General features: G+C 47.4%; 2 protein-coding genes across 6 annotated transcripts; one reads left to right on the top strand and one right to left on the bottom strand.

Moving 5' to 3' along the window:
- Positions 1-979: 979 nt before the first annotated feature.
- LOC115187089 (oxidative stress-induced growth inhibitor 2) lies at positions 980-13377 on the bottom strand. Of its 5 annotated transcripts, XM_029746309.1 has the most exons (8): positions 12969-13377; positions 11540-11569; positions 4464-4601; positions 4026-4120; positions 3725-3861; positions 3423-3614; positions 2904-2998; positions 980-2719 (listed from the first exon to the last, which is right to left on the bottom strand). In XM_029746309.1, exons 4-8 carry the CDS (start codon positions 4090-4092, stop codon positions 1540-1542), a joined length of 1671 nt encoding a protein of 556 aa, XP_029602169.1. In that variant the 5' UTR covers positions 4093-4120; positions 4464-4601; positions 11540-11569; positions 12969-13377; the 3' UTR covers positions 980-1539. The 5 variants fall into 5 exon arrangements, with proteins under 5 accessions (XP_029602169.1, XP_029602172.1, XP_029602171.1 ...); XM_029746312.1 differs by lacking the exon at positions 4464-4601; XM_029746311.1 differs by lacking the exons at positions 4464-4601; positions 11540-11569.
- A 5419-nt stretch (positions 13378-18796) lies between these two features.
- LOC115165081 (cerebellin-2-like) lies at positions 18797-21029 on the top strand. Its single transcript, XM_029718123.1, has 6 exons — positions 18797-19135; positions 19574-19636; positions 19764-19847; positions 19923-19985; positions 20202-20330; positions 20625-21029. The coding sequence occupies exons 1-6, from the start codon at positions 18844-18846 to the stop codon at positions 20903-20905; spliced, it is 912 nt and encodes a 303-aa protein (XP_029573983.1). The 5' UTR covers positions 18797-18843; the 3' UTR covers positions 20906-21029.
- Positions 21030-22406: the final 1377 nt, after the last annotated feature.

The raw sequence follows: 22406 nt of genomic DNA on the forward strand, positions 1-22406 counted from the left end.
TTATCAGGAGTCGTCGACTAGTAGTATTTTATAGACCCCTTTATGTGTTTGTTAACATTACTGCAAATTGGTGGCAGCAAAAAAGCCTATATTTAGATGTTACTTATGAGTGCATTTCACACTACTTTTGGATTATAATTGGATTTTAAGGCTCGTATGAATGTCCTGCTTAATATGTTTGTGTTATCCCAAATCAACTGCATTATACTTGAAAAACACTTCAACTTCAACCAGTAAAATGGATATTTGGCTAGCTTTTGCTACAGCCTATGTCAATGAGCGTTAGCATTCTAGCTAACAACTGCTGCATCCAAAAGTTATTTTTCAAAGATCACCAAATATAATCTTAGCGACTGTTCCAGCTAGAATCAAAACATCACGGTAAGCGTATGAGACCTCCAAAAAGTTATTTTGTTAGGAGTAATATCGTAAATCTAGGCTATGTTGAATGGACGCAGATGGCGACGGCTTTCTTACTGCAGCCCAGAGTCACGCGCATCTGCATGACTTCAGTGTCTAAAAAACAGTATTTGGCATTTTGTTATGGTCTAACATCAATAGAGAACTCTTATGCCCCATTGGTTGAAATCAGGCTGACATGTACAGTAAGTTAGCAATGAGTTATCTGATCCAGAATACATTCAGGTCAGGTGTGTGAGTGGAAGGGTTTGCGTAGGAAAAGCGTTAAGAGGAGCGCTCCAACCATAGTGAGTTAGTTCTACTTAGTCTGATTTGGATGGTGATGGAGTTTTGATTAATCTGTTATTCATCCGTTACTTCAACGTTCCCATTACATCCTGGTCTGCCAGATACTGCTGGGGTCTATAGCTTGGCACTGATGAGAAACTCAGAATTGAGATGATGGCAGAAACACTTTAGCAGCTATGGGCCTATCTCTACAAAGTTCCATTTTCTTGAAGCTTTAAAGGGGAGTTGTAGTGGTTCACAGTCCATTGCATGGTGAAGGCCATCAGAGAAATACTAGAACAATTGTTTAAAGTAGATGAGAAATCAGAAAATGCACTTGCATGAAAGACAAGGTGAGCAAACAACAAAAACTCAAGACATTACAAAATGTCACAAATATTACTTTAAAAAACATTGTCACACTGCAGATTGGATTTCTGGAGAGAGGACATTAAACCCTGTGACAGCTTCCCAACAGAAACCAGAACAGTGGAGCCGTAACAGGTGGTGGGCTGAACCTGGTCATGTACTGTAACTCTAGCCTGCCTCCACTTCCATTGTTTTCAGTTCTCTCAGAAGTGGTAAGAAAGCTTCAGAGTTAAAATAGGTATGTCCACTGCAAACAATAAAATATAAAAAAACGTACTGTTTGGCTTTGCCCTTTTAACTCAGAACTCCATTGGTAATAGTAGCTATTTTTACTAAGATGAACCCCCTCCTCTTCCTCCTTCCTCTCCTCTCTTTCTCCACCTCCTTCCTCTCCTTTCTCCCTTCGCTTAAATAAAGATGCCTCTTCCTCCTCTCTCCCTCCCAACTCATTCACCACCTCGTTCCTCTCCATCCACACTTCACCTAGATAAACTCCCCTCCTCCGACTCCTCCCCCTTCTGCGATCAGCTTGCCTTTCTTCTTCAGTCTCTTGAGCAGGCAGGAGGCAATGCCTAGAGCACCGCCCTTTAGGAAGCGAACAAAGTTGTCTCCCACCAGCGGGCCCATGGCGAACAGTCCTGGGTCCTTGGTGCACTCGAAGGTGTAGGGGTGCACATCCACAGGGTTCTGCTTGCAGGAGATGGGTTTGGTGGGGTCCAGTCCCAGGTACTGGCCCTGGCCCTTGAGGAAGAACAGGTTGGGGTGGGTGCCGATCAACACCAGAGCCATGGAGATCTTAAAGGCCTTGAGGGAGTTGCTCCCCTGTAGGACACACTTCATGTCTGACTGGAAGGACACCACGCAGTGCTCTGGGAAGCTGGTGTAGTCAGGGAACAGAACGGGACCACCACTGGCGGCCATGTTAGTTGTGGTGGGTTGGGGCTTGGAGCACATCTTGGAGCAGACTGAGGCGGCCATGCTGGGAAGGCCATTAGTGGTGGAGGTGGCAGCCATGTTTGGTGTTGCATGGGTCTGGGAGTGCATCATGTGGTAGACCTTGTGGTATTCTGGGTAGAGGGTCTTGGGTAGCTGTTTAAAGATGAGGCCTGGGTCATCTACGTGTTTGCGGAACGCATGCAGCACGGAAATATTGTTGTTAAAAGCGCACAAAACCGCATCCGCCGCGCTTAACCCCGCCCCCACGATCAGCACCGGATCAGAGTTTGGCCCAAGCTTCTTCCGGCTCACAGCCAATCCCAGGGCAGAGATGCTGTGGAACACGAAGGGAAGCTCCTCCCCCTCCACACCCAGCTGAGCTGGCGAATCAGACGCGCCCGTGGCCAGAACTACATTCTCCGAAAACAGGCAGAAAGGAACGTGGGTGTCGCCCTGCACCCGCTGGTACCCCCTCACCTCCCACAGGCCCCCACCTCCCCCTTCGTCTACACCCTCACCCTCCCTCCCCTCGTACACTCCCTTTCCCCCCTCCCCCAACCCTCCATGACCATTCTCTAGACCCTCCCCCTCGTGTCCACGGAAAAGTTTCTGCACAGAGGTCACGTAGGTGTTGTCAACAAAGTTCTGCTTCAGGCCCATCAGCTTGACGTAGTTACGGTAGTAAGACGAGATCTCCTCTGGAGTGGCCCGGTCGTTGGTCACGCCCCTGGGGGGGGGGGGGGGGGGGGGGAGCACTCGTTGTCAAACACAAGATCCTTTAGTAAACTCTGTTAAAGTATTAAGGAGATTTCAGCTGTCTCATTGTTTTGAATCTATTTAACTTCATTGCAGCCTCTCTATCTCTCTCCATCCCTCCCTCCTTCCCTCTCTGCATTTGCCATTGTCAGTACCTGCATTTGCCATTGTTAGTCAGGTCTCGGTAGTTGATCCCTGGCAGTTCCATCCAGATGCCCAGACTGATGGTCAGCATGGAGCCCTCCATCACCTAGAAGAGAGAGAGAAAAGAAAGAGGACTGGAGGTGAGGATTTTAAGAATGGAGTTTAGGTTTAGCATTGGAACATAGGGATGAGGAGATTTGGGGGTTGATGTTTAGGGGTGAAGTCTTTCCAGGTTTCCCAGGCATAGCTCTGCCCAGCACCATGGGTGAGGTGTAGGGGTAAATAAATGGGGAAAGGAGGGTATAAGCTGTTTAGGAATAACTCACGTGCCAGGCCCCTCCAGGCGTAGCTCTGCCCAGCACCATGGGGGAGGTGTAGGGGTAAATGAATGGGGAAAGGAGGGTATAAGCTGTTTAGGAATAACTCACGTGCCAGGCCCCTCCAGGCGTAGCTCTGCCCAGCACCATGGGGGAGGTGTAGGGGTAAATGAATGGGGAAAGGAGGGTATAAGCTGTTTAGGAATAACTCACGTGCCAGGCCCCTCCAGGCGTAGCCCTGCCCAGCACCAGGTGAGGGAGGTGCTGCTGCTTGTCTCGTCTCCACTGTAGCACAGGGGGAAACTCGTAGCCAAAATCCGCATTGGGGTGCAGCAGGGTGTCAAACAGCACCGCTACAGGGTTTCCTGACCGCCCCTCCAGACCTTCACTCAGATACTCCAGATCCTGCATAGAGAGACCAGACTTTATCATGTTTCAATGATTATGTGTTTGTCAACTGTGATCTGTGTGTGTGTGTGCTGTATGTGTGTTTAATGCAATGCTTTGATGTTCACCTGTTCAGTGATGGGCAGGTGTCTGGTCTCCTGTAACTTCCTGTACAGAACAGGGTTTGGGTGAACAGCTGAAGGGTCCAGGTAGGGCTTGTAGCCACTCAGCAGGTAGGACAGGCAGATACCTGATGGTCCGTTACCTACACAGACATACAGAGGAGAGAATCAAATGTTTGCAATGTCAGAGGTTACCTGTGAATGATGACGGCGGGCGAGGTGGGATGGCGAAGGGGTGCTAGCCTCTCCGGGCAGAGTTAAAGGTTAGGGTTAGATGTTAGCGGTCAGAGGTTAGGGCTAAACATACCTATGATGACCACAGGCAGTGTGGGGGGATGCTCTCGAGGCACAGTGGTCTCTTCCAGAAGAGGCATGGCTGTAGCCAGGGCCAGAGCCTGCACACTGAGAGAGAAAGAGAGAGAGGGAGAGAGAAAAAGAGAGAGGGAGAGAAAGAGAGAGAGGGAGAGAAAGAGAGAGAGGGAGAGAGCGAGAGAGAGAGAAAAGGGGTCACCATGGTGACAGGATGGATGGATACTCGTAAACAAAGTGAAGATGGTTGGTGGTTGCAGACAGTCTTTCATTCTCTCACCGGTTAAGTGAGTCAGGTACAGTAGAGTGAGTCTGGGACTGCCAAATTATACAGAGAAGAATGTCTGCTTGGCCAACAGTAGAGCTGTTGTCTGTTAGAGTGTGTTAGAGTTAGAGCCTTTTAGCTGAGAGAGAGGGTTGTGGTCTGTGAAATTACTGTAGTTGTCACTTCTCAGTCTGCTTCTCAGTCTGGTGTGACAGGTTCAAACCGGACTGGATCGGCCGTCGACGGTTGTTGTTTTATGTGAGCGTAGATCCCATCCCTCGGTCTGTCTCTATCGGCGCTCAGCTGACTCTCCAGCGCACACACACATGGAATAAAACAACTCTATTCATCCTGCTATTGTGTCCGTCTCTCTCTCTCTGTTTCTTTCTTTCTCTGTCTGTCTGTCTCTCTCTCTGTACACACACACACACACACACACACACACACACACACACACACACACAAAATCAGGACCACAACACCCCTCCCTCCCTCCCACCCCACACCACCCCTCCCCTGCCACCCCGCCGCGCCCCCTGCATCGTACACACAGCCCGTGGCTAGACGAACCTCCTCTTCCCAAACAAAAGACAGTATGCATCAAATCTATGGAGGCTCAGGTCTGTTGTGCCACGGTGCCATTGTGTGTGTGTGTATGCGTGTTTATGTTATGTGGCGGTGCCATTGTGTGCCCGGCGGGGTGGAAATCCCCCCTGATCACTCCCAGCAGGCTCTAATCCTGCCAGGCCTGTTTATATATTTACAGCCCTTTTCACCGGGGGTGCAGTGGGAATGTAGACCTGGCACGCTGACAGACTAGACAAGAGGGGCGCGCCTCCCTACCCCCATCCCCGTACACACCCATCCAAACATCTCCCCTCTAACCCTGCCTCATGCACACACCATCCAATCCCCGTACACACCCATCCAAACATCTCCCCTCTAACCCTGCCTCATGCACACACCTCCTCCCGGTTCCCCTGCTTCCCACCACCTGCCACAGGTCATCCACACCCTCTCCCCTCCCACCTCCCTTCTGACATACACCCACCAAGCCTCCCATCTTCCCTCTGAAATGCACCCATCTCCCTTCCCACTTCCCTTCTGACATGCACCCACCATCCCTTCCACCCCCCCTCTGACATGCACCCACCATCCCTTCCACCCCCCCTCTGACATGCACCCACCATCCCTTCCACCCCCCCTCTGACATGCACCCACCATCCCTTCCACCCCCCCTCTGACATGCACCCACCATCCCTTCCACCCCCCCTCTGACATGCACCCACCATCCCTTCCCACCCCCCCTCTGACATGCACCCACCATCCCTTCCACCCCCCCTCTGACATGCACCCACCATCCCTTCCACCCCCCCTCTGACATGCACCCACCATCCCTTCCCATCCCCCCTCTGACATGCACCCACCATCCCTTCCACCCCCCCTCTGACATGCACCCACCATCCCTTCCCACCATCCCTCCCTCCCCCCTCTGACATGCACCCACCATCCCTTCCCACCATCCCTCCCTCCCCCCCTCTGACATGCATCCACCATCCCTCCCACCTCCCCTCTGACATGCATCCACCATCCCTCCCACCTCCCCTCTGACATGCACCCACCATCTCTTATTCCCCTCCCGCATCTCCCCCTTTCTACCTCCCACTCCCCTGCCCAGCCCTGGGTGAGAGAGCACTGCAGGCTGTTTTTCACCCAGTGCTGCGGTGTTGGGAGTTACCCTTTTCAGTAAAAGTGGCAGGATTCCATACACTGGCCGTGCTCTGTTTGGGCGGGAGTACCAGAGAAAGTTATGGAGGGAGCAGGCAGTGGGTAATGTAGAGCCGTGCCCCCTGTTTGGCAGGCTAAATCTGGCATTTCCACACCACTGACCAATTTAACACTGTCACCCACATTCAGCCAGCTTACTCACATGGATATATACTCAAAACGTTTACAACTTCTACCTGCGTTACTGTAAAGCACTTTGTGACATTTTTTGTTGTTGTTAAAAGCACATATACATATATACATATACATACACATATATATATATACACTGCTCAAAAAAATAAAGGCAACACTTAAACAACACAATGTAACTCCAAGTCAATCACACTTCTGTGAAATCAAACTGTCCACTTAGGAAGTGTAACAGTGTAGGTTCCGTCCCTCTCTTCGCCCCAACCCGGGCTCGAACCAGGGACCCTTGCACACATCAACAACTGACACCCCACGAAGCATCGTTACCCATCGCGCCACAAAAGCCGCGGCCCTTGCAACGCAAGGGGAAACCCTACTTCAAGTCTAAGAGCGAGTGACGTCACCGATTGAAACGCTATTAGCGCGCACCACCGCTAACTAACTAGCCATTTCACATCGGTTGCAGAAGCAACACTGATTGACAATACATTTCACATGCTGTTGTGCAAATGGAATAGACAACAGGTGGAAATTATAGGCAATTAGCAAGACACCCCCAATAAAGGAGTGGTTCTGCAGGTGGGGACCACAGACCACCTCTCAGTTCCTATGCTTCCTGGCTGATGTTTTGGTCACTTTTAAATGTTGGTGGTGCTTTCACTCTAGTGGTAGCATGAGACGGAGTCTACAACCCACACAAGTGGCTCAGGTAGTGCAGCTCATCCAGGATGGCACATCAATGCGAGCTGTTGCAAGAAGGTTTGCTGTGTCTGTCAGCGTAGTGTCCAGAGCATGGAGGCGCTACCAGGAGACAGGCCAGTACATCAGGAGACGTGGAGGAGGCCGTAGGAGGGCAACAACCCAGCAGTAGGACCGCTACCTCCGCCTTTGTGCAAGGAGGAGCAGGAGAAGCACTGCCAGAGCCCTGCAAAATGACCTCCAGCAGGCCACAAATGTGCATGTGTCTGCTCAAACGGTCAGAAACAGACTCCATGAGGGTGGTATGAGGGCCCGACGTCCACAGGTGGGGGTTGTGCTTACAGCCCAACACCGTGCAGGACGTTTGGCATTTGCCAGAGAACACCAAGATTGGCAAATTCGCCACTGGCGCCCTGTGCTCTTCACAGATGAAGCAGGTTCACACTGAGCACATGTGACAGACATGACAGAGTCTGTAGACGCCGTGGAGAACGTTCTGCTGCCTGCAACATCCTCCAGCATGACCGGTTTGGCGGTGGGTCAGTCATGGTGTGGGGTGGCATTTCTTTGGGGGGCCGCACGTGCTCCATGTGCTCACCAGAGGTAGCCTGACTGCCATTAGGTACCGAGATGAGATTCTCAGACCCCTTGTGAGACCATATGCTGGTGCGGTTGGCCCTGGGTTCCTCCTAAAGCAAGACCATGCTTGACGTCATGTGGCTGGAGTGTGTCAGCAGTTCCTGCAAGAGGAAGGCATTGATGCTATGGACTGGCCCGCCCGTTCCCCAGACCTGAATCCAATTGAGCACATCTGGGACATCATCTCTCGCTCCATCCACCAACGCCACGTTGCACCACAGACTGTCCAGGAGTTGGCGGATGCTTCAGTCCAGGTCTGGGAGGAGATCCCTCAGGAGACCATCCGACACCTCATCAGGAGCACGCCCAGGCGTTGTAGGGAGGTCATACAGGCACGTGGAGGCCACACACAGTACTGAGCCTCATTTTGACTTGTTTTAAGGACATTACATCAAAGTTGGATCAGCCTGTAGTGTGGTTTTCCACTTTAATTTTGAGTGTGACTCCAAATCCAGACCTCCATGGGTTGATAAATTGGATTTCCATTGATTCATTTTGTGTGATTTTGTTGTCAGCACATTCAACTATGTAAAGAAAAAAGTATTTAATAAGATTATTTCTTTCATTCAGATCTAGGATGTGTTGTTTAAGTGTTCCCTTTATTTTTTTGAGCAGTGTATATTAGTGCTTTTAACAAAAAAAATGTAACAAAGTATATATAAAACGGATTAATACATTGATTTGTTATGCCGTGGCTTGAACGGGTTAGGTTCAGTGCCAGGGTTGAATGGGTTAGGTTCAGTGCCAGGATTGAATGGGTTAGGTTCAGTGCCAGGGTTGAATGGGTTAGGTTCAGTGCCAGGGTTGAATGGGTTAGGTTCAGTGCCAGGGTTGAATGGGTTAGGTTCAGTGCCAGGGTTAAATGGGTTAGGTTCAGTGCCAGGGTTGAATGGGTTAGGTTCAGTGCCAGGGTTGAATGGGTTAGGTGGCAGTGCCAGGGTTGAATGGGTTAGGTGGCAGTGCCAGGGTTGAATGGGTTAGGTTCAGTGCCAGGGTTGAATGGGTTAGGTGGCAGTGCCAGGGTTGAATGGGTTAGGTTCAGTACCAGGGTTGAATGGGTTAGGTTCAGTGCCAGGGTTGAATGGGTTAGGTTCAGTGCCAGGGTTGAATGGGTTAGGTTCAGTGCCAGGATTGAATGGGTTAGGTTCAGTGCCAGGATTGAATGGGTTAGGTGGCAGTGCCAGGGTTGAATGGGTTAGGTGGCAGTGCCAGGGTTGAATGGGTTAGGTGGCAGTGCCAGGGTTGAATGGGTTAGGTTCAGTGCCAGGGTTGAATGGGTTAGGTGGCAGTGCCAGGGTTGAATGGGTTAGGTGGCAGTGCCAGGGTTGAATGGGTTAGGTGGCAGTGCCAGGGTTTAATGGGTTAGGTTCAGTGCCAGGGTTGAATGGGTTAGGTTCAGTGCCAGGGTTGAATGGGTTAGGTTCAGTGCCAGGGTTGAATGGGTTAGGTGGCAGTGCCAGGGTTGAATGGGTTAGGTGGCAGTGCCAGGGTTGAATGGGTTAGGTTCAGTGCCAGGGTTGAATGGGTTAGGTTCAGTGCCAGGGTTGAATGGGTTAGGTGGCAGTGCCAGGGTTTAATGGGTTAGGTGGCAGTGCCAGGGTTGAATGGGTTAGGTTCAGTGCCAGGGTTGAATGGATTAGGTTCAGTGCCAGGGTTGAATGGGTTAGGTTCAGTGCCAGGGTTGAATGGGTTAGGTTCAGTGCCAGGATTGAATGGGTTAGGTGGCAGTGCCAGGGTTGAATGGGTTAGGTTCAGTGCCAGGGTTGAATGGGTTAGGCGGCAGTGCCAGGGTTGAATGGGTTAGGTGGCAGTGCCAGGGTTGAATGGGTTAGGTTCAGTGCCAGGGTTGAATGGGTTAGGTTCAGTGCCAGGGTTGAATGGGTTAGGTGGCAGTGCCAGGGTTGAATGGGTTAGGTTCAGTGCCAGGGTTAAATGGGTTAGGTGGCAGTGCCAGGGTTGAATGGGTTAGGTGACAGTGCCAGGGTTGAATGGGTTAGGTGGCAGTGCCAGGGTTGAATGGGTTAGGTTCAGTGCCAGGGTTGAATGGGTTAGGTTCAGTGCCAGGGTTGAATGGGTTAGGTTCAGTGCCAGGGTTGAATGGGTTAGGTTCAGTGCCAGGGTTGAATGGGTTAGGTGGTAGTGCCAGGGTTGAATGGGTTAGGTGGCAGTGCCAGGGTTGAATGGGTTAGGTGGCAGTGCCAGGGTTGAATGGGTTAGGTGGCAGTGCCAGGGTTGAACGGGTTAGGTTCAGTGCCAGGGTTGAACGGGTTAGGTTCAGTGCCAGGGTTGAACGGGTTAGGTTCAGTGCCAGGGTTGAATGGGTTAGGTGGCAGTGCCAGGGTTGAATGGGTTAGGTTCAGTGCCAGGGTTGAATGGGTTAGGTTCAGTGCCAGGGTTGAATGGGTTAGGTTCAGTGCCAGGGTTGAATGGGTTAGGTTCAGTGCCAGGGTTGAATGGGTTAGGTTCAGTGCCAGGATTGAATGGGTTAGGTGGCAGTGCCAGGGTTGAATGGGTTAGGTGGCAGTGCCAGGGTTGAATGGGTTAGGTGGCAGTGCCAGGGTTGAACGGGTTAGGTGGCAGTGCCAGGGTTGAACGGGTTAGGTGGCAGTGCCAGGGTTGAACGGGTTAGGTGGCAGTGCCAGGGTTGAACGGGTTAGGTTCAGTGCAAGGGTTGAACGGGTTAGGTTCAGTGCCAGGGTTGAATGGGTTAGGTTCAGTGCCAGGATTGAATGGGTTAGGTTCAGTGCCAGGGTTGAATGGGTTAGGTTCAGTGCCAGGGTTGAATGGGTTAGGTTCAGTTCCAGGGTTGAATGGGTTAGGTTCAGTGCCAGGATTGAATGGGTTAGGTGGCAGTGCCAGGGTTGAATGGGTTAGGTGGCAGTGCCAGGGTTGAATGGGTTAGGTGGCAGTGCCAGGGTTGAATGGGTTAGGAAGCAGTGCCAGGGTTGAATGGGTTAGGTGGCAGTGCCAGGGTTGAATGGGTTAGGTTCAGTGCCAGGGTTGAATGGGTTAGGTTCAGTGCCAGGGTTGAATGGGTTAGGTTCAGTGCCAGGGTTGAATGGGTTAGGTTCAGTGCCAGGGTTGAATGGGTTAGGTTCAGTGCCAGGATTGAATGGGTTAGGTTCAGTGCCAGGGTTGAATGGGTTAGGTTCAGTGCCAGGGTTGATTGGGTTAGGTTCAGTGCCAGAATTGAAAGGTGTTAGGTGGCAGTGCCAGGGTTGAATGGGTTAGGTGGCAGTGCCAGGGTTGAATGGGTTAGGTTCAGTGCCAGGGTTGAATGGGTTAGGTTCAGTGCCAGGGTTGAATGGGTTAGGTTCAGTGCCAGGATTGAATGGGTTAGGTTCAGTGCCAGGGTTGAATGGGTTAGGTTCAGTGCCAGGGTTGAATGGGTTAGGTTCAGTGCCAGGGTTGAATGGGTTAGGTTCAGTGCCAGAATTGAATGGGCTAGGTGGCAGTGCCAGGGTTGAATGGGTTAGGTTCAGTGCCAGGGTTGAATGGGTTAGGTGGCAGTGCCAGGGTTGAACGGGTTAGGTTCAGTGCCAGGGTTGAATGGGTTAGGTTCAGTGCCAGGGTTGAATGGGTTATGTTCAGTGCCAGGGTTGAATGGGTTAGGTTCAGTGCCAGGGTTGAATGGGTTAGGTTCAGTGCCAGGGTTGAATGGGTTAGGTTCAGTGCCAGGGTTGAATGGGTTAGGTTCAGTGCCAGGGTTGAATGGGTTAGGTGGCAGTGCCAGGGTTGAATGGGTTAGGTGGCAGTGCCAGGGTTGAATGGGTTAGGTGGCAGTGCCAGGGTTGAATGGGTTAGGTGGCAGTGCCAGGGTTGAATGGGTTAGGTGGCAGTGCCAGGGTTGAATGGGTTAGGTTCAGTGCCAGGGTTGAATGGGTTAGGTTCAGTGCCAGGGTTGGGGTCAATTCCCTACCAACTTAACAAGCCAGGGGACACTTGTTAGATCAGATTTAAAAAATAATTACGCTCAGGGCAAAACTCACTCAGTATCTGCACCTTCACAAAGTCTGTACCTTTTAAGTATAAACAAGAATAAAGAATAAAATGTTAAACAGGAAGAAAAACTTGACATATTTTACATATTTTCGCTGTTAAAAATAACAAGAGCAAAATTTGTACAGGTGCCACGAACTTTGTACTGTGTCGGAATATCAATGGTGCGATATTCAATATTCTATCATTACCTTTGGCTATTCTCTCTCTCAGCATCTGCACAGTTCTTCCAGTAAATGTGTTTTTTTTTGTTACGTTTGCTCTGTAAATTGTTCAAAGTAGTCTATTTGCATAGAGTTCTATGGTTTGTTAAACTTTGAAATCAATAGTTTTTGTTTGGCATACATTTTAAAGTGAAAAATCTGAGTCAAAGCATCATTCCGTTAACGTGGAGATGTCCAGCTTTAGTAATCCCTGCACTGATATAAAGCTAGCTGCATAAGGCTGGCATTCTGAGCTGGAATGTTTGAAATAAATAGGCCTAATAGGTATTTTATCTGTTTTAGCTGTAATTGTGTTTTATGTTCTTGTACTCTAAAGCCTCGTTTACACCATGCACTAACGTGAGTTTGGGGATCTGATCAATATGATCCAATCACTATCTGATTATGGTTTGTTTAATTTACAGATTGTATTAAAATGTGTCTCTTATCCATCCACTGTGTCCGCATTGTAGCCAGATTAGCTGTTATTTGACAGATAATCTGGCCAGACAGATAATAATAATAATATGTATTTAAAGACATTTACTGATTACATAAATCAATGGTGCTGCTACCTGACAATGAGTTTAGAGGCAGGTATATTGATGATTTAAATGGTTTGGCTTGTGTGCCTGACTACCTCCGAAGGTGGTCAGGAAGATCAGATCACAATGTGGCTGTTAATCGTCTATACCCGTCTACAAATGTGGGCACAATCAGAATGAGGACAAAGTGTGCATGTTAGCACCAGGTATAAACAGGGCTTAATTCAACCCTCCATTTGGCTAACTATGCCTATACCACAATAAGAATTGAGCAAATTTGTCATATTTCTGAGACAAAAATGTATGATTGTTACTGTAATCAATGTTATATTCTCTACAAATAGGCTTGTGGATTGCACAATTACCGCCCATCACAGGACTTGTATAGTCTAAAAGGCACTGCGATTTTGGCCCGGTACACAATCTATACAGCATCCTATATTAGGCTGCTATAGGGTATGCTACTCAGTCTCTCCGCTCCGTGATCTTGAGAGTGATTCCATCGTGCGCGGGCGCACATGCGAAGAGCGACAATTTCATCATCCTTGTAGGGTACCTCCTATAATTTAGGTCAGACACTCCCGGCCATCCTCTAGCTCTCCGCATCCCTCCAAGAGAAAGCAGCAACACCATCCCTCAGCTCTGAGGCGGCAGCTCTGTAGGCTACTTACCTCGGTACGATGTATCTCTATATCTCCCAATCGCTCCTCTGTACGGCCAACGGCCGCCACTCTCACTGTATATATACAGTAGCCGGTGGGAGGCTCTATCGAGCTCATGAGATGACACACCACCTCCCTCACTCACTCTCACTTTCACTCTCTCTCTGCCGTGAACAGACACTGTCTGATGAGATGTGTGTAACCATTAATGAGAGCATCCAATCCCGAATATGCTACGAATGTCACCCGATACTTTTATCTATCCACCTCAAGGACAGATGTCATTATTTCAGGAGAGCGAAACCGTTTCTGTGCTTGACCAAAGACTATGGATTACTGACAAGATACACGTCTCTCCGTCCTACAATGGGAGTCGTCTGCGAAGCGGCACCGCGGTCTGTCTAGCTCCCGCCTATCCTCCTCCTCCTTCTTCTTCTTCTTCTTCTTCTTCTTCTTCTTCTTCTATGGTATTATGACAGTCCGCAAACAAGCGTTAGAGGTGCATGCCGCCACCTACTGTAGAGTGTTAAGGGTGGAAAAATAGCCATTGTACAAAATAAAAAGACATCATACAAAATTGTCCTACTTAAATTAGTACACTCATAAGAACTTAAGCATTATGAAACTTATATTCGATCAAATAAACCTTACGTAGCAAATTAGCTTTTATTTTTTTTAGTTGACAAAATCTGACACTCATTGACCGCCATACAAAAACTTCTTGCTTTGTAGGCGAAACAAGGAAAAATCGCAGGTATAGGGCGCGAGCACAGATTCGTAGTCTCGGCAAAGAGCGCGCGCTCAAACCATCGCGCGGCTTCTTCTGTTTCAAGAACGGGATCAATAGATCAATTTGATGACGCTAGATTGTCGTTAACATTCATAGTGGTGCGGCAGGTAGCCTAGTGGTTCGAGGATTGGACTTGTAACCGAGTTTGCAAGATCGAATCCCCGAGCTGACAAGGTACAAATCTGTCATCTGCCCCTGAACAAGACAGTTAACCCACTGTCCCTAGGCCATCATTGAAAATTAGAATTTGTTCTTAACTGACTTTTCTAGTTAAATGAATAAAATATTGGCAGGAAATCCATATATGGGCCCAGACACCCATATTGGAACCGTGGGCTACTAGCAAGGAACTCCTTAAATGGTCATAGAGTGTGACCATGCTAATTTGCTCACCTACATCCAATCTTCATTAGCTACAAGTCAATCTCAATAATCAACCACCCTCATGGTATTTAAACGGCATCCTTCTTCACGCCTTTGTACAGCTGTCTTACAAACAGTCTGTATGACAAGTGCATGCTGTTTCTTGACTCGACGCACCCTGTGCTAAGGCGGGCCAGCTCAACCCTGCTCCATGACCGGCTACGCTTCTTGCACAATGGGAGCAGCCAGCTCAACCCCGGTTCACTTCCGGGAGGGGCCACCACTGCCTACGGCTGGAGGTTGGCCCTGCCAGCAGGCTCAGCACAACTACTTGTTCACAAATGGAGGCTGACCCAGCCTGGAGGCCAGCTACCAACCCCAATCCATGACTGGGGGCTGGCCTCCCCGACCACCATCCACATCAACCATCATGCCAAACTATATCAATGCTACCCCTTCCAACGTGTTCGTCAGATGGTGAGAAGCCAAATTCGTGAAATTTGTCACAATCATCTAGGCCCCATTGGTCCCCAAGAACACAAAATGTTTCTTTGACATACCAATAGACCCAATAAAAATCTATACTGAACAGAAGTATAAACGCAACATGCAATCATTTTAACGATTATACTGAGTTACAGTTCATATAAGAAAATCTGTCAAAATTTAAATAAATTAATTAGACCCCTGGTCTTTGGATTTCACATGACTGGGCAGGGGTGCAGTCATGGGTGGGCCTGGGAGGGCATAGGCACACCCACCTGGAGCCAGGCCCACCCACTGGGGAGCCAGGCCCAGCCAATTAGAATGAGTTTTTCCCCACAAAAGGGTGACTGATCTCAGACGATCCCGCAGGTGAAGAAGCCTGTTGTGGAGGTCCTGGGCTGGTGTGGTTACTCATGGTCTGCAGTTGTGAGGATGGTTGGACATACTGCTAAATTCTCTAAAATGACATTGGAGGTGGCTTGTGGTAAAGAAACTAACATTCCTGCAGTCAGCATGCCAATTGCACACTCCCTCAAAACTAGCACAAGGTGTACCTGTGTAATGCTGTTTAATCAGCTTCTTGATATGCCACACCTGTCAGGTGGATGGATTATCTTGACAAAGGAGAAATGCTCACTAACAGGAATGTAAACAAATTTGTGCACAAAACTTGAGAGAACGTTTTTTGTGCGCATGGAAAATGTATGAGATCTTTTATTTCAGCTCATGAATAAGGGGACCAACACTTTACATGTTGTGTTTATATTTTTGTTGTTGTTTGTAACACATTTGAAAATAAGGGAAAGCCGCACACTCTAGGAGCTCAGATGCAAAAATGTAATATCCAACGTTTCAACAGCCAAGCTGTCTTCATCAGGGTATAATCACAAACACTGCGAGATGACTAGTTTATATAGTGTCAAAAGACACACAGGTGTCTGTAATCATGGCCAAATGTGGCCTAATATCATTGGTTAACTCTGAAATATAAAAATGGCATACAAAGAACATACAAAAGAACAAATGGATAGCATACGATCATAGATACATTTTAGACTACACAAGCTTACAAACAATTACAATGGCAAAGTCACAAAAATCACAAGAATGGCTTCAAATCAAAGTCTACATTGAGACCGAAGGGTGCAAGGGTCTTTAAATGAAAGATCCAGGCAGCCTCTCGTTTTAACAATAAATTATCAAGGCCACCCCCTCTCCTAGGGAGGGTGACATGTTCGATGCCAATATAAAACAGAGACGAAATCGAGTGGTTTGCTTCCATAAAGTGGGCCGCAACTGGGTAAGTCAAGTTTTTGCACCTAATGGTGCTACGATGCTCTGAGATACGTACTTTTAATTCACGCTTTGTTTTACCCACATAATTTTTACCACAAGGACAAGTTATAAGATAAATAACTGCCTTAGTGGAGCAAGTTTGTAACACATTAGCTTGAAAATCAAATGGAACAAAATCGTTTCAAAAAATTATACTGAACAAAAATATAAACGCAACATGTAAAGTGTTGGTCTCTGTAGAGTGATGTCATTCTCCCTACCCCTCCACTCTGGCCCTGAGCCCATGTCCCAGACAGACAGAACAACAACACCAGCAGAGCTCCAGCACCCCTCATTCTGAAACAATACCTCTTCAGAACTAATGTAGTCTACTGGGCTCAGTCCTCTTCTTTATACACACTGGTCTTGGTAACCTGATGCATGAGAAACCAACACATGTTGCAACTCAGTGAAACATGTTAAAATATCACCAAGAACAGTTAAAGTCATGGGTAAACCATACACAAATACAGGTGCACACCAGTGTACAACACAATAGCCTTTCAAAATGTGACACAATTATTCCCCCTTGTGGTTAAATATTACACCTCTCTTTAACTCTGTAAGATTTATCTGGTCCTCCTCAGAAGTAGAATGGGGGATAAGGATAAAAAAAGGTGAAATTATTTCAACCTTAGAGGGATTAGGGAGAATGACACAACTCTACAGGGTCACAGCGAACAGGGGGAGAGCAGTAATAATGGTGGTCTTGACATCTGGGCTCAGCTGAAAGCACTGAGAGACAAGGTGCACAATTTGGGAACCATCCTGGTGGAGCAGAGAGTGGAGATGAGGTACATGGGAAACAGATTGACAGCTAGTGAGAGCCAAGTGGAGGAACTGAAGAGAGACAATGCAGGTAATGAGGATTTTTATTGTATGAAATAAATCATGACTTTACATGTAGGTCCAATGGCAAGTTAGCGTTTTTTGTTATGAATCTTGTTCTGGAGGCAGCTCTGCAGAGTGGTCACTAGCTGGCACAGCCACAAAGTCAAATCCTAACCCTTAACTTTAACATTAACCACACTGCTAACCCTAATGCCTAACCTTAAATTAATACCAAAAAGTTTATTTTTGTTTTCATGGATTTTTACAATAATAGCCACTTTTGACTTTGGAGCTGGCCCATCTAGCGGAGATTGCTCAGTTCTGCTTCCAGGGAAAGAGTCATGCCAATCCAGAGTATAGGAGCAAAGGTAGAGGACGGCAGGCTCAGGGTCAGGTCAGGCAGAGGTCGGTAATCCAGAGGTGGGGCAAAGGTAGAGGACGGCAGGCGGGCTCAGGGTCAGGACAGGCAGAGTAGTCGGGCAGGTGGGCTCAGAGACAGGACAGGCAAGGGTCAAAACCGGGGGGGGGGGCGAGAAAAGGAGAGGCTGGGAAAAATCAGGAGCTGAGAAAAGCGCTGGTTGACTCGACAAACTGGCAACGAACAAACAGAGAACACAGGTATAAATACACATGGGATATTGGGGAAGATAGGTGACACCTGGAGGAGGTGGAGACAATCACAAGGACAGGTGAAACAGATCAGGGTGTGACAATAATGGTCAGTTTTACAATGCTGGGAATGAGTATGTGTGTAATGGAGTGACTCTGCATCTGCAAAAGGGTGATACGGTCCATATGCGCCTTCCCAATAGCTGGGCAGTGTATGACGATGATTCTAACCACAGCACCTTCAGTGGCTTCCTGCTCTTCCCTATGTGAGAATAATCTACTGGTATAAAGCCTCCTATAGGGCTCAATGTTATTTTGACATAGTCCTATACATGGATAAACATTCCAAATGACTGCCAAACGTTGGTTGCCCAATAAATAACTGTGAGAAATATAAAGTGTGTGACTTTCTTTATTGTTATTTTTCAAAATGATTAACAACGCATCTGCAGAATAGCAACATTGAGTTTTTACAAAAATTGGCGATAATGCTGCAGACAAATGTCTAACTGTAGGATCTTTATATTTTTCCAGCCTTGAAGGAATAGTTCACCACAAAATCAGCAATAGAAAGCATAAGGCAACATCCAAATCTGTATTTTGTGATATATCTGCTAAACTCTCATAATGCATATCACGGGGGTCCACACAACAGATGGAATATGAACTTAGGCTATAAACTTGACTTCAGACAACTTTTCAGGTTTGAATATGTCTGACAAGCTGCTTAAACATCTATTCAAAGCGCCGTATCGAAGGCTATGTCCTCGGTATAGGCTACTCGTGGTGCTAAGAACTGTTCATACACATCCAATATTTTTTAGCCACCTATTGCAGAACTCTAAATAATAAAACACTAGATCGGGAGGGTGGTAGATTAGAATGGTAATTTGAGTCACTGTTACCTCAGTACTGTCATGTCTTTGGCGACAATGCAGCAGACAATGTAAATTTAAAAACGATTTTGTGTCGTTTGTAACATTTGTTGTTGAGCTTAAAAAATTTATTTTCAAAATAATGTTTCCATTTTTATTTTTTATCCTTATCCCCCATTCTTGCTGAGTTGAAGAGAGGTGTCATATTTAACCACAAGAGGGAATAATTGCGTCACATTTTCAAAATGCATTTTCAAAATAATGTTTCCACCTTTTTTTTTGTTATTCTTATCCCCCATTCTACTTCTGAGGCGGACCAGATAAATCTTGCAGAGTTGAAGAGAGATGTCATATTCAACCACGAGGGAATAATTGCATCACATTTTGACAGGCTATTGTGTTGTACACTGGTGTGCACCTGTATTTGTGTATGGTTTACCCATGACTTCACTTGTCCTTGGTGATATTTTAACATGTTCCACTGAGTTGCAACATGTGTTGGTTTCTCATGCATCAGGTTACCAAGACCAGTGTGTATAAAGAAGAGGACTGAGCCCAGTAGACTACATTAGTTCTGAAGAGGTATTGTTTCAGAATGAGGGGTGCTGGAGCTCTGCTGGTGTTGTTGTTCTGTCTGTCTGGGACATGGGCTCAGGGCCAGAGTGGAGGGGTTAGGGAGAATGACATCACTCTACAGGGTCACAGCGAACAGGGGGAGAGCAGTAATAATGGTGGTTCTGATATCTGGGCTCAGCTGAAAGCACTGAGAGACAAAGTGCAAAGTATGGGAACCATCCTGGTGGAGCAGAGAGTGGAGATGAGGTACATGGGAAACAGATTGACAGCTAGTGAGAGCCAGGTGGAGGAACTGAAGAGAGACAATGCAGGTAATGAGGATTTTTATTGTATGAAATGAATCATGACTTTACATGTAGGTCCAATGGCAAGTTAGCATTTTTTGTTATGAATCTTGTTCTGGAGGCAGCTCTGCAGAGTGGTCACTAGCTGGCACAGCCACAAAGTCAAATCCTAACCCTTAACTTTAACATTAACCACACTGCTAACCCTAATGCCTAACCTTAAATTAATATCAAAAAGTAAGATTTTTGTTTTCATGGATTTTTACAATAATAGCCACTTTTGACTTTGGAGCTGGCCCATCTAGCGGAAATTGCTCAGTTCTGCTTCCAGGGAAAGATTCATGCCAATGAACATAACCTGCGGCCCATTCACTCTAGTATAACAGCAACGCTACTCTGGGAGACTTATTCGATTGCCTTAATTAAATCATTATAATTTCTGAATACATTGTCATGTTATTTCAGCCTTGGAGACCAGACTGAGTGTCAGTGAGAGGCTGGGAGAGGAGCTGAAGAGAGACAATGCAGGTATGCGGATATGATCATACGCAATCAGTAGGGAATTATTACTACAGCATTGATACAATTTAGTAGCAATCAACAATAGCTTGAAGATGACATGCTTGAAAGTATTTATTTTATTTTACAACTCCAGCACAAGCAGCAGCACTGTCAGCCATGGGGGCAAGAGTGACAGCCAGTGAGAGCCAGGTAGAGGTGCTGAAGACAGAGAATGCAGGTAATATGAATATATGGCTTACAAATAATTACAGATAAGTCTAGGTAACTGTTTGATGTGTTGTCGTTATATCAGCCCAGGCAGCAGAACTGTCAGCCTTGGGGAGCCAGGTGGAGGAGCTGAAGAGGGAGAACACAGGTAAACAGACAAACAACTTTATTTCAAATTTGCTCTGTTAAAACATTAGTGCTGAAATGCGTCAGCCACCCCTTTTTTGTCATTTATTTTCAAGGTTTGAATTGTTGCCTTTCTTCTTGTCTGCTGATTTTTCCAAAAATATCTTGCATTGTTACTTTTTACTTGTTTCTCCATTATCATTATGTATGTATCCTGTGTACTCCCCTGTGTTCACAGACAGACCAAAGGTGGCCTTCTCTGCTGGTTTGACGAACTCAGGAAAAGTAGGACCTTTCAATACTGAGACCCAACTGATCTACACCAAGGTCTTCACAAACGTCGGCAACACCTACAACCCAAATACAGGTAGGTACTGCTTACACATCAATACACATGTCCAAGTGGGCCAGTGGCAGAGTCCAAGATCACTAAACATGCTGCTCCAATGTCCATGAGCTTATTCGACATTGCAGTCGACAGTATAGGCGGCTGTCGACTGACTGATCTACAAATCACCTTGCATCATAAATAACTAGTCTTTTATTTGTAGAGCAGTCAGTCACAATTTACCCATGATACATTACGGTGTTGACGCTCTCGTATAAGGCCCATGAGAAACTGACAGTGTTGTTGATCTCTCTCTGCTTCCCTCTGATGCAGGTATCTTCACAGCACCAGTGAGAGGAGTCTACTACTTCCGATTCTCTATGGTTTCTTATGAAACCGCATTGCTTGGGGGTCTAAACATGTACCGGAATGGCCAGATAATATTGCATAATGGTCAGTTTTACAATGCTGGGAATGAGTATGTGTGTAATGGAGTGACTCTGCATCTGCAAAAGGGTGATACGGTCCATATGCGCCTTCCCAATGGCTGGGCAGTGTATGACGATGATTCTAACCACAGCACCTTCAGTGGCTTCCTGCTCTTCCCTATGTGAGAATAATCTACTGGTATAAAGCCTCCTATAGGGCTCAATGTTATTTTGACATAGTCCTATACATGGATAAACATTCCAAATGACTGCCAAACGTTGGTTGCCCAATAAATAACTGTGAGAAATATAAAGTGTGCGACTATTTTTCAAAATGATTAACAACGCATCTGCTGAAAAGTATCACGGGGGTCCACACAACAGATGGGATATGAATTTAGGCTATAAACTTGACTTCAGACAACTTTTCAGGTTTGAATATGTCTGACAAACTTACATATCTCTTCAAAGAGCCATATTAAAGGCTATGTCCTCGGTATAGGCTACTCGTGGTGCTAAGAACTGTTCATACACATCCAATCTTTTTTAGCCACCTATTGCAGAACTCTAAATAATAAAACACTAGATCGGGAGGGTGGTAGATTAGAATGGTTAATCTGAAACACTTGTCACACTTGCTGTAGCCCTACGCATAGTATTGTGCCTAAAGACAACAGTCGCTCTATGCGTTATTCTGTGCGTAATTTGGGGAGACTTCCATGATACGCAGCTCGGACAGCGTTGTGGTGAAGCCGCGCTTCCCCAGTCCGTGCGCGCGGGACAGCATGCAGTCCACGTACATGGCCCAGAAGTGCTGCGCGAGCTCTAGGAACAACTCATTGTGCTTCTGCCTCTGCGACGCGCGCAGGTATGTCATGAAATCCCACAGTGCGCCCCGGCTGTCCGCCAGGCGCAGCCGCCGTGTCTGGATCCCCGCGAGGGAAGACGAGTCCCAGCAGCCAGAGTCGATCTCGTCCAGGTTACCGGGAGCCATGAAGCCGCCGAGACCCACACCGAGCCCCACTCCCCCGGCCCCGTCGGTTCCGATCAAAAAGTTGGGCATGGTGTTGGAGGAGGCGGTGGAGAGAGTCAGGAGCATACAAAGGCACTGGAGACGACTCCAGCCACGGAGGGAAACCATCATTCGACTAGCGCGATAGGAGAGAGAGCCCTGAGTGGCCAAGAGATGGGAATGCAGAGACAAATAGCCTAAGAGAAAGAAGGCTAAAGTAAAATATAGGCTACCTGCCTAATGTGACAGATCAGATGGCCATCATACACTCATTTAGAAACAGAAAATGTGAGTAGTGAAATCAGAGGTGTGCATAATTGTCTCCCTCTCAAAGAAAAACGTCCATAGCCTCTATAGGCTATTAACAAAATATAGGCTACTTACTTGTTATGCAGTTTTTAAAACCACCACCCAACGCGAGTGCGTATCCAGTGTGGTTCACTGTGTGGACGTATTGACTGACTCACAAGTCCACTCCATGGCGGAGCGCTTTATAGCCAAACACCGCGCGCACCTCATACCCTGTCATAGCCTACATGCACGGAGCGCACGAGCTGACAGTTGACCAAGGATAGCCTATGTCTGACTGATTGACCAACAAACTGACTGACGGAATGGATGAATTAATGAATTTGGGGTAGGGTATGCTATAAAATTATAAACAAATAGGCCCTA

Source organism: Salmo trutta, chromosome 3, assembly GCF_901001165.1.
Source record: "Salmo trutta chromosome 3, fSalTru1.1, whole genome shotgun sequence".
Classification (NCBI taxonomy): domain Eukaryota; kingdom Metazoa; phylum Chordata; class Actinopteri; order Salmoniformes; family Salmonidae; genus Salmo; species Salmo trutta.